General features: G+C 40.3%; 1 protein-coding gene across 1 annotated transcript in view; it reads left to right on the top strand.

The window, feature by feature from the left end:
- Window positions 1-2,659: 2,659 nt before the first annotated feature.
- Window positions 2,660-17,153, top strand: part of NCKAP5 (NCK associated protein 5) — a gene marked incomplete at its 5' end in the record, with an annotated part of 361,561 nt that continues 347,067 nt past the window's right edge. Inside the window, one exon of the mRNA XM_082054889.1 lies at window positions 2,660-2,728. Coding sequence (XP_081911015.1) covers window positions 2,660-2,728 — 69 coding nt within the window. The remainder of the gene's footprint in view (window positions 2,729-17,153) is intronic.

The following is a 17,153-nucleotide window of genomic DNA, read 5'->3' as shown; positions in this document are numbered from 1 at the left end:
GCACCAGCATATGTTGGTTCAGGCGATGTGTGGTATTATCTTGTCTGATAATTAGCTTTGATTCGAGATTGGAAGCGTGTTCAGCCTTAGGTTGTTCAGTCTTCGGTTGTTCAGTCTTCAGGAGAGATCCATGACAGCCTGCTAATGCTAACATGCTCAAAGATTTGAATTTCTATCCTGTGTGTGCTGGGGAAGGAGTGGCGTCTGCAGGTCAGAGGCTGCTTCACCATTACGTGAGTAGGTGCACATGCTGTGTTGGGTAGGGCTCCAGTAAATCTGCTCCTTGAAGTGGCCAAGGCAGCATAGCACATAAGATATGGGAATAATCCTTTCTCCTTTTACTTCTAAACTAGGATTTGGGGTGGTTCCACCAAATACCTGCAGACAGAAACTTCAGGCATTTATTAATATTAAATACTTGACCTTCTATGGGGAGAACTGGTTTCAACCGTATCTCTCACTAGCTCACTCCTAAGTGGTTCTGTGCTCACCGATCAACAAAAATTCCCTCAGTGGAAGTCATGCTCTCCAGGCATGATGAATGCCGAGAAGAATGATATAAAGATTACGTAAGGTCTTTCTTTTGCTAATTTCTGGCATAATCACAAGAACAGTGTAATGCATTGCCTCTCTGTTTGTTCAAACCTATTGTGGTATTTCTTTTGAGACATGATAGCTAATCAGGAAACAATGGTAATTATGTGATAGCACACCACCGAGATTCCTTATTAGCTGAATTAAATAATGCATGCAGCTTTAGGATTGGTACTAAGAAAAGGAAACAGGGGCTTAGAGATAAACCTGGAAAAAACCCACAAGGCAGCGATGATCACAGTGAAGTAACTGAGATTTTCCTACCATTATGTGTTCATGTTCTCATTGCATGTGTTCTTTAGATGAATGTGTATAGAGCCTCATTTTGATCCCTTTTGAAGAAAATGGCCTGAATTCTGGTCTTGCTTAAGTGTATACCAGAAGTGCAAAACAAGTACAGGGGATACCAGGTGGTGTTTAACAGAAGTCTGAATGGCCACTGTGTGGCTGGGTAGCTGCACCAATTACAGTTTCCCTGTGGGAAGAGTTTTACAAGGGCAGCCCCAGTTGCAGTGCCCACATTGTACCTGATGATCCCAGTTTGTGTCCGGGAGCCCTCTGACTTCCAGTCAGTTTCCTGCTCTCCTTGCCGGGGCCTGTCCCTGGCCCGTGTTCAGACTGTGATGTGCCCCAGAGCATTCGGAAAGAGTTGTGATGGTTTTATCTGCTGTCACCACAGTGACAGATGGGATTGTTCACAGGTGCATGAGGAGTCAAGTCTATCCGTGGGTATGCAAATACATCTGGAGGGTGCATGCAAGGCTTCTTTTGGGAATAACAGCCAAGCCCAGAGGTGTTCAGGCATCACCCGGCTCTCTGTGGCTGAAGGTGCTGTCCACAATAACTAAAAAGGGTCAGAAACAGACAGATTTGTCTTTTGCTTAATCTTGTTTTTCAACACAATAAATTTCTCTAGATTTAGCATTAAATAGCACTGTATAAATATGTCAAGCTTACTAGATTTTTTTAAAAATAGGCTTCCACATCAAATCTTGTCTAAAAAATGAGAGCACATTCTTGTAGTGAAATCTCTTTGTCCTTAATGGGAGTTCACCCAGATTAAGAGATCCAGGATGTTGCCCTCTGCTACAGTAAATGCTGTCACTAGGAGATGCAGGAGAAAATTCCTGCATTTGGTTTTGCATTTATGAGCGTATCTGCCTGTCTTAATTTCACCTAGAGTCTGATTTCTCTTATTATTCTACTACTTTCTGTAAATCCTAAATAAATTAATTAGCTTTGCCCATGTTCCTGATTCACACACAATAAATACTACCTTAAAATACAAGCTAAAGCTTTCAAACATGTTTATCATCGGGAACATTTAGGAAAAGAGAGAGTTGGCAGTTGTTACTTGTAAGCTGTGGCTTGGTTTTTGTAGAAAATACCAGCCAGGTATAACCAAACCCCACAAAACTGGAAAGACTAATTCCCTTTGGGAGAACTTCACTGTACAGGCAGTGGGACTGTGTGATTATCGCAGCAGAATCTTTGACCTTAAAAAGGAAAGTGCTGAGGGCATTTGTGTCTCATTAAGGATAATGGGAGTTGAAAGCTTTTAGAAATCTTCAGGATTAGGTCCAAAATTTGTACATCGTAGTAGCAGCGCAGATGTGCCAACAAGCAGGGTGACTGAGGAGTGCAGTTAATGTGAAATGAACTGTTTCCCTCCGTCTCCCTGGCCCCAGGTACTTCATTCGTTCTGCAAATCCAGCTCCCAGCCCAGTTCAAAAGACACCATGAAAACACGGGAGGTATTGATAAAGACAGGACTAGCAGATTTTATGTTTTTTTTTTCCTCTGAGAAGTGACCCAAACATACTGATAATATTTCTGTGTGGAGAGTTTAGCTTTTTGGCACAGAAAATTCATTCCTGGAACACAGCCTACTATAGACACAAAGTCATTAGCTGCTGGGTTATTACAAAGTTAATGATGAAAGACAGAAATTGTTAAGTAGGGTATTGAAATGTGCATTTAATTATTATTATTTTTTATTTTCCAGTGATGCAGGAAACAGCCTGACATTTCTGGTTGATCTAAAGGGAAACAAATAATCTCAGCTATGGAGAGAAAGAGACAACTACAGAAAAGGGAATTTGGGAAAAGACTTTCTCTGGACAGCAGTCTTGTGGTAAGAATGAATATTTACTGAATTTACTGAATACATCTTCTGTCATAAAAATATAGTTACTAAGAGGCAATTGTCATAATGATGTACATTGTAAAGATTTTCTCTATTCATGACAATATCACAGCCTTTTGTGGCATTTTTGAGATTCTCCAGAGCAAAAGTGCTGGAGGAACTTTACAGCATCCTAAATAGAAGTGTCATCATATAGAAGCATGTCTCTGAATTCATTGGATTTACACAAGAAAGGAATCCAGACCAATATAGTAAACTTGTAATTAAAATCCTGCTCAGCTTCTGTGGGATTACACTGTATTGCTTTATATTTAGTGTATGTGAGCTGTAGGCAGCTGAGGTCATCTAATCAGAAATGCTTGTTTTGCTATTGAGGATACTAGGAATAATTTGTTCACCATGGTGAATGTATAAACACCTGTAATATCACCTGAAATAAAAGTAAATGCCACATGTTGTAAAATAATTGGTTTTGCTGTACATGGATTTGAATTCATTGAAATTGTGTTCTAGATTTATTTTTAGTTAATGTTTTCAAATGAAGGCTGAGATTAACAAGGAATTTTTATAGCTGTCCTATGGACATGACTGGAAAATGCTCATAGATGTTGAACGGTTGTGTAAGAGGATAAACACATCAGTGTCAAGTACTCGGCACACTACTGTAACAATTACTGAAACAAGCAAAGCTGGGAGAGCCGAGAAAACCTCTGCTATCTCTTTGACGTTCACAGAGATTGTCTTCTGAGGAAGAAGTTTGTTCCTGGATGTTGTTAATAGTCCTGCCTATGTTTTTGAGTAGTCATTGCTGGGGCTGGTGTGGGAAGTGCTGGGAGCGGGTGGATTTGGCATTGGTAGCCGCAAGGCCTGGGTTCAGCTTCTAGGGATCACTGATTAACACTGGTTTTGCTCCTTGCGTGAAAGCCACAAATATTAAACTACCTCTAATTTTCCCCAAGTTCCTGTTCTATCATACCTCCTCTTAACTGCTGAGTTCATGTAATATGTCTGTCTTCAATCCCCTTGAATCCACTCTAACCAAATTCAATCAGGACACTATGTTTTAGTCCAGTCACGTGCCTGTGCAAGTCCTTACGTCTCTCTTCTCGTATCTCTTCCCAGAGGTTTTGTGTTTAATCTCTCAGGCATTCGGGGCTGGACACTCTGCTAGAAAAATCTGGCCTCGATTTGCTCAAAACCAGCTTCTCCTTGTTTGGCGGAGTCTCCCAGCATTATCATATCTCAGAAAGAATTCTGAATTCTGTGTGTTTAAAGGAAACACATTTCTACTTTTGTACACTGGACCACGAGATACAAACAGGCGTTTCTGATAACATTCCTCACCCTGCCTGGCTGTGCTGCTTTTCCCATGTGCATCAGATTGTAATCTTCCTCTGGAATGTTTTTTCCATGATTTAATCTCCAATTATTGCATAGTGCTCTTTAAAACAAAAAAAAGTTCCCTCTTTCTTTCTCATCTCTTACACTCGGAATATATAGGCTACAATGGTATTTGATGGAAGAGTGAGAAAAGGAAAGAGTTGTTTCTGAAGAAAAAGGCAAGGCTTCAAACTCCTGAGAATATGGATCTGAGCCTTCAAAATATGAACATAAATTTAATCAGTGTGTTTTGTATTCAGGCCTATCCCACCAAACAATGATTTTTAGGCTTTAGATGAGGAGGGTCCATTTCAGAAACCTCCTTAAACGACATGCCAGTGAGGAATGCCATAGACGTTAATACACTCTTCCCTACACCACAGGCACTGCAACAACTCTTTGATCACCTCAGGTAAAGGAGTAGTGTTGTTTCATACACTACTCTACAACTTTCCAGCTGGTGTCTTGGGGCGATAAGCTTTACAATGAGAGCAAATAAACCCTTTAAAAATTAAAAAAAAAAAAAAGCACAAATACGTTCACAGAATGTACTTCATAGCGCATATTCTTTTAGTGAGTGGCTATGGGCCTCATGAATATTTGAATTAATGCTTTACTAGAAGCTCCTAGTTTGAAGCCATGTATTTTGTCAAGATTCAGAATCCTACCACTGTTAGGAAATGCCAGATTAGGAATCGATACAACTGGTGCCCAGGTCAAAGGGGATACTTGCTGTTGGCTTTGATGAAATTAGGTCCTTATCAGCTTTTACTCATAATATCACAGGTATGATTCCAGAAATCTCTAGTACAGCCAATGGCTGTTCCTGCTCTGTAGGTTTCCAATACTGGGCAACAGACTGGAGGTTTATACACCCAGACATTCATTTGCATTTGCAGACAAGGCAGGTAAGCTGGCAGTGACTTTGATGTTTTATAGCTTTATATTCACACAAAAAATTGCATAATATTAATTTCGTAACGATTCTTACAGGAAATCCTGTGAGATCAATTAAAGAAAATAATATCTTTGTAATTTCTGCCTGATATTTAAAAACCAAAACATACCACCCAAGAAGGATATACATTATACAGCTTCAGTATAACTTTATATCACCTTCTTGTTTTGTCTGATCTACAAGTGAAGATACTGTATTTTGGTTTTATAAAGTTTTCTTCTGCAAATTGATTGCAATCAAAATAATACAACTTTGAAAACCACACTGGTTTGAGATCGGAGGACTGAAGAAAATCTCTGATTTGTTTTTGGTTCTAAATAACAAATTTCCATCCCATCATGTTGTGATGACATTAGTACAGATATTATATCATAATATGATAAGATAGACCATGGGTGGAGACCAAGGTGGAACTCTGTATCCTTTGGATTGCTGTGTAAGCAATTGAGACCAAAGCCATTGCTCGTATTGCCTTGGTACTTTTCTTTAAAATAAATGGCAAGATTCATAATGTTGATGGAATATACTTCTTTGAATACAACGCTTAGCTGTCACATATCTCCTTGTCAGACTGTTTTCTGTTTATACTGGGATGGATAGCTATTAAAAGAGAAACAGATCTTTCTAAAGAACATTCTGCCTCATCATGCTGCTTACATCCTTAAATCCTTTAGGTTTTGTTGAAAAGAACAGCTTTACAGAGTGAAATAGTGTGAATATTTCATGATTTAAAATGTTTTCATGAATAATTTTTTCATCTTAAATCTTTCATTTTAGCATACGTAGTTGAAAAGAACTAGTGAATGAAACTAGGTAAAAACATGATGGAAAGGGATCTTTATGTATTCTTTTTTTCCACTTCAGGTTGAAATATAGGAAGAAAATTAATATAAAAACACATAAGAAAATTTTAAAAAGTACTTTAATAAAATTAAAGCATGTGTTTCATTATAATATGGGTATAATGAAGACCTTGTTGATGTGACAAGGTTTCTTTGGTAATATTTTCAATTTATTATCTTGTATGTGGGGGAGGCAGCTTAGACAGGGAATGCTATTAAAAAGGCTAATGAAAGGATTGATTGTATTTTAGCTTTTCCCTACCAAGTTCTTCAACAAAAAGAAAAATGAGGAGCAAAGAAAAAGACAACAAACCCACACCCTAAAGAGACCCAAAGCCAAGCTTCTAAGTAACTTGTGTGGGATGAGGAGAGTGGTAGAAGGTACCAGTGCCACCGGGGGCTGTGTTGGCTGCTCTGTCCATTGGGGTGCTCTTTGAACAGGACAAACCCCCTCTCCTTTGCGGGATCCAGAGGGTCCAGTTGTCCCTCAGGCCCTTTTGATCAGGACAAAGTCAACGTTTCAAGCTGTGTTTTTTAGTTGTGTGGGTAATTCCCAGCCTGACCGCACACGTGGTTGGCCTTACAGCCGCGGCAGCATTTTGCTGGGGAGATTTGAGAACAAAATATCTTTTTGAAGCAGCCAGCATTTATCAAAGTAAAAGTTTTTGTTTTATTGAAAATGAGGCTTTTTCTTCTGCAAGCAAGCTGAGGCAAAGTGCCTCTGTGGTGGCTCGTGAACTGTGCTCTGCTTCTTTCATTCCGGTCACACGCTCCCGTGGGGCCCTCAGGATTTGCTTTAATGACACCACTTGGTTGTAATAAGGGTAGCAGCATAATGTAAAGCATTGTACTGGGGTGTGGGAGTAATACCTTCACCTAGTCTACCTGCAGTTTTATTGGCATGTGCGAAAACACCTAAGTTGAATCGGAGACCTTTGAGGAGTGTGAGTGTGTTATCTGTGAGTAATGCACGGGGCTGGGAGCCAGCCTGGGGGTTGAGGCCAAAACCTGTGGCCTCTAATCAATTTCTAACTCAGTTGAATACATTTCTAATTCAGTTTTCTCATCAATAGATGGGAGGTTATAATAATTTCTTACCTCATAAGTATTCTGAGAACAGTCTGATTAGTATGTGTCTGTAGTTTGCTTTGATATCTTCAGATGAAAGGTGCCACGGAGAAAGTGACATTACATGAAAGCTGTGAAGAGCGCTGTGCCAGCAAGGCGGGAGGGGGACTCTTTGGATGTGGGAATTAAATTCAGCGAAGGGAATACCATGACTTCTTGCTAGTTGACTGTGACATTCACAATGTGTCTAACATCACTACATAACATAATCCAGCATTTTGAAATGAAAGGTGGCATTAAAAATGCTGCCTTGTCAGATGCTAGCTAATGTTATAACGTCTGTAGCCTGATTTTTTTTTCCACCTAGAACTGCTGCTAAATTCCTTATGAATCTGCAACTATTTTCAGTCTTCTTAAAACTTGGATTTTTATTTGTGTGTGCATTTTTAATTTAGAATTTTATTCAGTCCTGCTTGTACACAGCAACAGAAAAGAAGCACATACCGGGAGCATAATGAGGCAGTGCAGAAGCACCATGCAGCACTGGAGAAAACATGCAGAATGGAAACCTCAAAGTTTCCACAGTGTGCTGCAGAGGCAAGTGAAAACATCTGTAACATTCAGTATGTACAGCAGGAGCATATGTCAAGGAGAACAGTTTAATAAAGGTGACAAGTGTGTTGTTTTGAGGTAGAAGACAGAATACAGGAAGGAACAGCAGCAAAATTCATGTACTGCTACTAACTCCATAGGTTAATGTTTGCACATTCACAGGGAAAACCCTAAAACATCGAACTGACATAAGGACTCAGCAAACTGAGTTGCTAAGGGAATATCGGAAAAGTCTGTTCCTTATGGCAACGTTAGTATTGCTTGCACTGTTCTGCAAATCTGACAGTGAGGATGGCAAATGGACTGCTACCGGCTGACTGTGTAATAGACAGTCCTGAAATCTGCTTGAAACTGTGAAAAAGAAAATCCCGATGTGGGCAGAGTATGTAAAAAACTTCTGAAAAGAAGAGAAACAGGTTGGCTGTTGTGCACACCCAGTGCCTTTAAACACCAGGACTTTGCAAAAATGGAGCTATCTCTGAAGGTGTTGCCAATAGCACATACTTGTCTGCATTTGCATTTTTATTAAAGTGTAAATTGGAACAAGAGCTTTGGTATGTCAGGCGTGAGAAAACACAGAAGAAAAGAACCATTTGAAGGGGTCAGTTCACAGCAGAAGCTGGGGAAAGGTAAGGAGAAACCACTGATGGGACAGCAGTGCTCAGGCTTTACTGGTATCAGCATATCACTAATGCTAATAATGTCAGAAACAGTGGTCTGCATGGGTTTAAAGACATCGCTGATGAGCGCAGCAGTGCAGCTGCGGTAATAGAAGGTCTGCGTCAGCTTGGATAAAGGCAGCATATAGTCACCAGCTTCACCGAGTAAGAAGGATGATGGCATTTCCATGTAGCATTTCCATGGTGAAGGCATCTGGTTTGGATTTCATTTGCAGAAGAGAGATTTGAAAATAAAGAAGTGTGTAAAGCACTGGCCATCCTGGGGGCAGTCAGTTTATTTAAGTGCCATTCTTGGACTCTGGAGCAGCCTGGCAAAACCTAACACCATAACTAAAATATACAGGGGCTGCAAGTTCAAAAGGACTCAGTGAGCCCGGGGAATTACTTTAGAAGAAGTAAGTGTCGGGCATAATGTGAAGAAATGGCTCTATTAGGTGCCAGTGCCATGGAAAGAACTGTAATCCTTGCTTGGAGTAATACAGATAGTAACCTGTTACTTTGATTAAAGCTAGTTTATACCAATAGAAACCAGTGACCCTTTGCAAGAACTGGAGAGGTGGATAAACAACAATAGCTGCATAGCAAGCTAGAGAAGATATTGCCTGAAGAGACAATAAAAGCAAAAAGCTCATTTATTGCATTGAAAACAAGGAAATATTGCATGGAGCGTGTTGTTCCTGAGCAACAGTTGGAACAATATTCCTGCTGGAAGATGCATAAGTGGTTTATTGATCAAAAGCACTGACTCCCACACAGGCAGAAGTGTGCTCCGAGAGAGGGATTATTTACCATTTGTTGCTGCACATCAGAAGTTACATCAATAGGTATATATGGTGACAGGGTGACAGCTGAAACAGAACCCAAATCCCTGGGGAGCTTGCTTTGACAAGCTGCTGGCTTTTGCTTTCTCATGCCTTTGGCACATGAAGTGACAAATGTGAGACTTGAAGGTTAAAATAAAAGCTTTAAGAGAAATTTCTGTAGCTGATCTGCCCTTGTTCATTGTCACAGAACTTGGTGCGAGAGCAGAGAAAACTAAGAAGTACAAAGAACAGAAAAGATGGGTTTACTAGTGCCTGTAAATTAGCTGGCAGATGGAATGAGAAAAGCAGAGGGCAATGATGTTTTGTGGCTTTTCAAAAAAAAAGCAAGAAAAAAGGCAAAAAAAAGAATTTCACCATATTCCTTGTGACACTTGCAACACGAAAATATTAAACCCCAAATTATTTTGAAAAAGCTTTTAAAGGCACTGCTTTGGCTGCAGAGGGGGAACCGAAAATGAAAATGAAGGAAAAAACAGGGCAAATGTCTGCACGTGTTTTGAAAGAGATTCAAGAAAGAAACCTTAGCATGGTACAGCACAAAATTTGGGTGCAGCAACAAGGAATGGGTGTCAAATGTTCAAGTTGACAAGTGAGGGAAGTTTGTGGTAATTCGCAGTTGCACATAGCAAGGATAAGAAGAAAATGGTCATAGGCTCATCTTGGTGCAGAGGAGACAACTGTGCTGAGAGCTGATTTTTATAGGTTTTCTTCAATGTCATCCACTTAGGGATATATTAAGGAGAGATCTTGCCATGGAACCATGTGACTGATAGTAGATCTTTATTCTGGATGAAGCCTCACATCATGACTGGCTGTCAATCAACACCCCAGATCCCTCTCTGCCAGGCAGCTTTCCAGCCACTCTTCCCCGAGCCTGTAGCATTGTGTGGGGTTGTTGTGACCCAAGTGCAGGACCCGGCACTTGGCCTGGTTGAACCTCATATAATTGGCCTCAGCCCAATGATTTAGCTGGTCCACATCCCTCTGTATGACCTTCTACCCTCCAGGAGATCAACACTCTCACCCAATTTGGTGTCATCTGCAAACTTACTAAGGATGCACTCAATCCCCTCATCCAGATCATTAATAAAGAGATTAAATAGAACTGGCCCCAATACTGAGCCCACACCACTTGTGACCAGCTGCCAACTAGATATGGCTCCATTTACCCAACTCTTTGGGCCCATTCCTCCAGCCAGTTCTTTATCCATCATGGATACCCCCATCCAGGCCATGAGCTGCCAGCTTCTCCAGGAGAATGCTGTGGGATACGATATCAAAGGCCTTACTCAAGTCTAAGAACACCACATCCACAGCCTTTCCCCCACCTACTAGGTGGGTCACCTGGTCATAGAAGGAGAACAGGTCTCAGTGACATGGTTTAGTGCTAGAGTAGGTTATGGTTGGACTCGATGATCCTGAGGATCTGTTCCAACCAAAATGATTCTATGATTCAGAGGAGTTTTGATGACTTGCAGTGTTCCCTGGGGCCTCCGGGAATAGCTGGTGAGTGTCTGCATCTGGTCCCCAGCCAGCTCAGTAGCCTCCTGCCTGCTCCTGCCTGTTCCTGCCCTCTTCCCCACAGGTGCTGGCATGGACACAGGATAGAGGAGCTGGAGTGGTGCAAACCTGCTCCTGCCCACGATCCTGGGCTGTTCTGTTCCGTTCCCTCTGCCCCTTCCGCATCAATTCCAATGTGTGTCTGTGACAGATGTAAGTCCAGCCGCAGAAGAGGAAAGGTCATGGAAAGCTTTGGATTTAACATGAATATGCACACATGCTGCATGGCCTGCCACATGATTATGTGTCTCGCTGTGATATAAAGGCTGCATATCATCAGACTAGCCAGAGATAAGCAGTTACCAAGGGAAATGGATCTACTGGGGACCCTTATCTAGGTCTATTAAGCCACCAAATACAGCAGTGTAATTGGAGGCTTTGCCTGCCCAGATGTTAAGAGCAGAAGGCTGCCTGTAACAAGAGATTTGAGGAGATTGGGGTTAACTAAATAGGGATTTTATTGACAAACCTTTTAAAATGCTTCATGCCTTCAGCAATTAAACTTAACACCCACCCTGAGAAGGACAGGCCTCTGTCTCACAGTTGCCTGATTCCGCTTGAATACAATCCTGGGCAGAAGAGAGAGATTATGTCCTATGTTGTTTTATGGCATTGATATAATTCCCTGCCTTGCAAGACTGAGAATGAATAATGAATATACCTTCTACTAGTTCAGTCATGGCACCCTCTCAAATGTCCTCTTTTTGAATATTGTATCTCTAGAAGGATCTACGTTTCTCACGTGGACTTGTGTGTGTATAAACATACAAAGGGAAAAAATACCTTTGCAAAAAGGTATGTTGGCATATCAAGATAGATTTATTTTACAAATAGGTATAGTCAACTATCCCTGGTGTTCTTGAGTTTTGCTTATTTTATCTGCTTACTCACAGTGAATGTGGGCTAGCCTTGAATCGAAGCTATAATTTTGAACTGTCTGCAAACTAGAATTTCCAGCCTGTGTTAAAATTTCTGAGATTTTGATATTTGGTTTAGTCCCAGCTGGAATATCCTGACTTTGTTCTGTATATATATATCTATATATATCTATACTTTTACCTCTCTTGCTCGTTTGATTCTATAGCTGTAATAGATGATGTACACTGAAAGACATGATATACATAGTTTTCCTCCACAAGTTCACAATTTTGATCTTTAGATAAAGTGTGTCTTACTGAAAAATTCAGTTAAATCACTAGACATTTTACATTTATGAAATAAGTGTTTTCTACTTAAAAACCAAGCTGACGAAGAACTGGCTAAATCTTTCACATGGAAAATACTCTGCTTCATGCTATCAATAGAGCTACGTGACACTCCACAGTGTAAATATGTCTATTGCTCAGCACCCCTGGGGCCAGGGCCATTCAAGGGTAGATACCCCAGTACCAGACATTAGTATTTTCTGGGGAGCCCGTGTGTGCTTGTCGAGCTCTAATTGCTGAGAACGGCTCTGCTGGCAGTTTATTTCTACCCACTTCTGTTCTTGGCTTCCGAGCCTGCCTGTCTGCTTGTGCTTTTAGGGCCTCGGTTGACCTAGATAGGAAGTGAGCTGGGATCATCCCGAAGCATTTAAAATAACTGGGTATCAAACAGCTGGCTGTATGGGAAGCTAACAGTGTAAATCGACAGAGTTTTTATGATTTCAATGGGTATTATTTTCTAGTGTACAAAGCACATCCAAGTAATTTTGGCTGAGAAATGGTTTCCCAACTTATTTCTGTAGTAATACCTTAGAGTTTTTCATTATAGTGAAAATCTCTAGCAGGTCTGAAGGGAAGAATTACCTCCACTGTTTCCAGACACCCAGTATGTTTTCCCTTTGCTCAAATTTACGAGTTTTGGCAAAGATAACTCACAATATGAGTGTGTTTCAGGGTAGTGGTTTCTCACACTGAATCCCAAACCAATGTGTAACTGTTCAGAAGGCTCCTCTGTGTCTTTGGTGATGTACACATATGGGACATGGCTCTCCAAAATCCTGCCCATCTGTTTTCACCTCCAGTGTATTATTCACTGAATAGTCTTTTGAAATAGTTTTTTAAAGTGCTATTTACTTTCCAACTTCTTTCAAAGTTTTTACGGCATGAATTGCAGTCCTAGTCAAAAAGAGCAGGATTGACTCTTAATGAAAAAATTCTTTTGTTTGTATTGATTTGTAAGCAGATTCAAATATACCTGTTTTTCAAATGGCTTTCCTGAAAGACAAGTGCCTGAATCAAGTGACTCCATGAGCTGTAATGCAGAATTCCTCTCAGATTTAAACACTAGGCTGGGACAGAATGGGTATTTCCATCCTGGGAAATTTGATTCATTATTTTGATATTTATTTTCAACTAGAACTATTGTTCTACTTAGAAATGGTGAAAATATCTCCTCTTAAATGGAATTTACTTCCTTCCCATTTTTGCTGCAATGCCTTTGGAGAGGCATCATTTCTATGGCTCGCGCTGCCCAGCTGCCCTGGGGCAGGTGTGGAGCCCCGGGTGACACAGCTGTCACCCTCTGGAGGGGAAGCCAAGGAGAAGCAACCCAGGCCCTATCCAGTACACAGCCCGGAGGAGGTGAGGGCACTCAGCAGGTGAACTACAGTGCTTTGTGTGACCCTAAACACGGTGCTCAAGAGTACAAATGGAAACCTTCTGACTCACAGTAATAAGAGGTGTGTGGAGGGGGCGTGTGTGCACTAAATTAGTATAAATTGTCCCCAGAAATTAAAAATTTTCTGTTATCCTAAATGAAATCTGGTTTTTAAGAGGGATATTGGCATTTTCCTTCAAAAATTCTGACTTTTCTTGTGGAAACTGTGGTCTCCTCTACAGTAGTCACTAGAAATACAAGATGATGCTTTTACCTTTGGCCAATCTATCTATTGTTTTATTGTACTAAGGAGAAATGTCAGGTGCACTAATTAGATATGTCAGACAGAAAAGTATATATTCCATATAGGTTAAGGTGAGAGAATCTGATATTGTAGGTGTTTCCATCTTATTCAGTTCATGTCTTTTACATCCCTTAAACTCCAGGAACCTCAGTGGACTTTTTCCTGATGTGCATCTTTCTAAATTAGACAAGAATCAAGTTAGTATACTCTGTTTATTCTATAGCTCTTTTGTTTCAAACATTTTTAGTTATCAACTAGTATCACATACCTATTCCTCCTGCTGTTACGGAGAGTTGGATAGGATTTTTCTTTCGTGTTTTGTCTTTGTAAATTGGATCTTGTGATACTGAATCATGCTGGCTGTCACTGGCTAAGCAGCAGGTTCCTCCCGACCCTCTTCCCTGGGTGGTTCTGTTTGATGGGATTGTTGTTTACTTTCCAGCCACCTTGTAATCTCAGTTTCATCTGCAACTTCAAGCTTTCTTTTGACTACCACATCAACTACATTGTCAAGGCTTTTTTTCTAGTCCCTGTAGGAATTCAGCAAAAGCTCCAGTCTTGCTGTCTCAGCAGGAGGCAGAGGGTTTGATTTATGTCTGGGTAACAGCACAAGTTGAATTATTGCAGTAGCTGGCTCACAGACTCTCAGATTGGCTGCCACGTGATATTCCAAACTTTGTACAAAATTCGCTATATGCATTAAAGGACATGCAGTTAAATGTGCCCAGAAATCGGCACGCCACACCTATATGAGGCAGTGAATTATTTTTGAATGTAGCATTGTTTAAACCTGGAAAGTTTTAAACATGCTTCCCTCCCTGCATGCCTGTGTCTTGGACTATCCCAATATTTCTATGCCATATGAATGGATCTTTTGAGGTCCCTTCCAATCCCTAACATTTTGTAATTCTGTGATTCTGTGAATTTTATGAGCATCATTGAGGGGGCTGTCTCGCAACCTTCACCCACTTACTGTCCTTGCGGGAGTCGGGCACCACTGGTGTCGTCATGTTGCTGTTTCCTGCTGGCATTTCCCTCTGTGTCCTTTCAAAGTCAGTCCTAAGTGACCTGTGAATCTCCTTCGGTGGAGCCTATGTGTTCAAAGTAATTAAGGGCTTTTTTGTGTTCAGCAGTTTTATGACTACTGTTTAGCAACTAAAGCTTTTTGATTTATAATTGCTTAGTTCTTCTGATTTTCAGTTGACTAGAGGCTGCAGGTGTATTGCTTTGGGCATTCAAGTTTGGGTATTTTATTTACAGAAATGTTGGAAATCTTGAAACACAGGTCCCCTTAAGTGGGACACTAGAAACTTTCAGAAACCTTAAGTCACTGGTTCCTTTGAAAGTTTTAACTGGTAAGCCGCCTTTTCTCCAGAAATTACATTTACAAGGACGTGTTTGACAGGGAGATGCTAGTTGCAGAAACGCGAGCCTTACCTACTACGCCAAGATAAAGAGTTGTAATTATGCCTGGATCAAAGTATTCTTCATCTGCTAAAGCTTTGCTAATGCAGATTTGACAATTAAAACTACTTTATTATCTATAAAGAATAGCTTATGTGGCACCAAAATTATAGCATCTACTCTTTTGAGTACAAAATTAACTTTCTGAAAGAAGCAACTATATTAGTTAATTCATTTATACATTAAGATTAATTAAAAAATAAATCCTTTAAGTATTTCAGGACTGTGGGATAATTTACAAAATTATATTAATAGAAGAATAGTACCAACTCTTTAAACTTTCCAAAAAGTCAGGCTTACAGAAAGTGCATGTAACATTTGTTCACACTGTTCTTCATAGCTAAGAGTTTCTTCTTCAGCAGAGGCTCATGTGCAATATTCTTCTTCCTTCCAAATGGTAAATATATATGCCGTGTTTTTCCATTTGTATAAGGCAGTGTAAGTTCTTTCTTGAAAAGGCACTATTCAGAATAACTGCTACATCCCCCTGGGATGGGACAAGAGTGGGATGATGCTCGGCGCAGCCAGGAAGATGAAAAAGTTTTAAAAATTAGGATAACCAAATACAGAGCTGTAGGCAGCACTATTGCTGGTCACAATTATATGCCAAATGCTTTTCATTGCCAGAGCGTGTTGCTGTTTCCCGCTGGCCTGTGACTTTTATACCCTAACATGCATATATCTCCTTAAATCTTTGACTCTGAATTTGTAATGCTTGCTTTTCAAGATAATTAAAATACCTTTGCAATGCTTTTGCCTGTAGCCTTCTGCTGATAGTGTCAACTCCAGTTTTAGTCCTTTTGCACTGACAATTTAGTTACTATAGTTGTGTGACTCTATGCAGAGATGCTGTCAGGTTCACTCACACGTGGAAAGCTCAGTCAATGTGCTGATTTGAATGTGCTTCTTGCACTTTGGTGCATTTGAAACTCCTACCTATAGGCCTCAACTTACCTTGCAGGGATACATATATTATTAACAACCATAACTGTGTCCAATCCTTTTGTAAAACTAGCCCCCGGTATTTATGTTTGTGATGGTCTGCAGTCCCAGGGTGGGTAGTCAGTGTAATCAGCCAAGGTTAATGATACCGTTCAGTAGGCTTGCTCATTGTCGTTTGCCTTTTCTTGGACCGATACTCAAGAGAAGGAAATAAGACACTTTCTGAAATGAAAGAACTACTGTGAATTAAAACTGTGTTGACCCATGTCCTTGAATCTAAACATTGCTTAATATGTTTAGCTTAGGGCCCATCTCAAATCAGAAGCAATAACTAAGCCAATATATTGTCCCCCAGTGGAATTCAAGATTGCTGGAGGTTGCCAAGGTAAATACTGTGGATGAAGTTTTAATAGTATTCAGTAATTTTCTGACCTTGGCTAACGGTGGCAGTCATAATTGGGTCTCTTGCTGCAGGGTGTAACAGGGTCACCTGTAAAGTCAGGAGAGAGCTTGGCCTTTTCTGGTACCCGCCTTTCACTGGGACCCCGGTACTGCAGGGGGCTGACTCCATAGGCAGCTGGTTTCATCCATGTTTTGTCATGTGTGTTCCTGTAGGATTAAAAGATAAACCAGAGATAGAGTTCAGTGGTTCAATGTGTATGAAATAGAACTAAGTTTAATACTACAACCTATATTAAGTTCATTCTTTTCACATTAAGGTTAAAACTTAGAACATATTTGGGGAGATACAGATAGAAGTTTGGAGATACAGGGTTCCAGTTTCAAAATAGAGATGTACCATACTTGAAAGCAGAATAAAAAGTTGCAATTTTGTCGCAAATGAATAAGGCGAAAACTTCTAAGCCTTGTTTACCTGTTTTGACTCTCTGAGTTTGTAATTTCAGTTGTTTTCTTCCTTTAGGACTGGAGACCGATAGGTCTTTTTATCACTGCCTGTTATGCTTATTAAAATACGAAGTCCTAAGGATGCTACTTGGGCTTTGAACTTGCTCTTTCATTCATACACAATCGTATGTAAAATTTTAGGAAAGTATCAATCCCTACAGGCAAGATAGGGAACATATAAACATATATACAATATATGTGTTTTAAATCACTTTTAGTGTGATCTTGGAGCACCAGAAGCAATTGTGAGAGAAAATAAGCAACCTGAACCAGTTCTTGTTTATTTACAGAGC

The sequence above is a fragment of the Streptopelia decaocto genome (genome assembly GCF_964273445.1).
Source record: "Streptopelia decaocto genome assembly, chromosome: 6".
Classification (NCBI taxonomy): domain Eukaryota; kingdom Metazoa; phylum Chordata; class Aves; order Columbiformes; family Columbidae; genus Streptopelia; species Streptopelia decaocto.
This window is presented reverse-complemented; position numbering and strand designations above follow the sequence as displayed.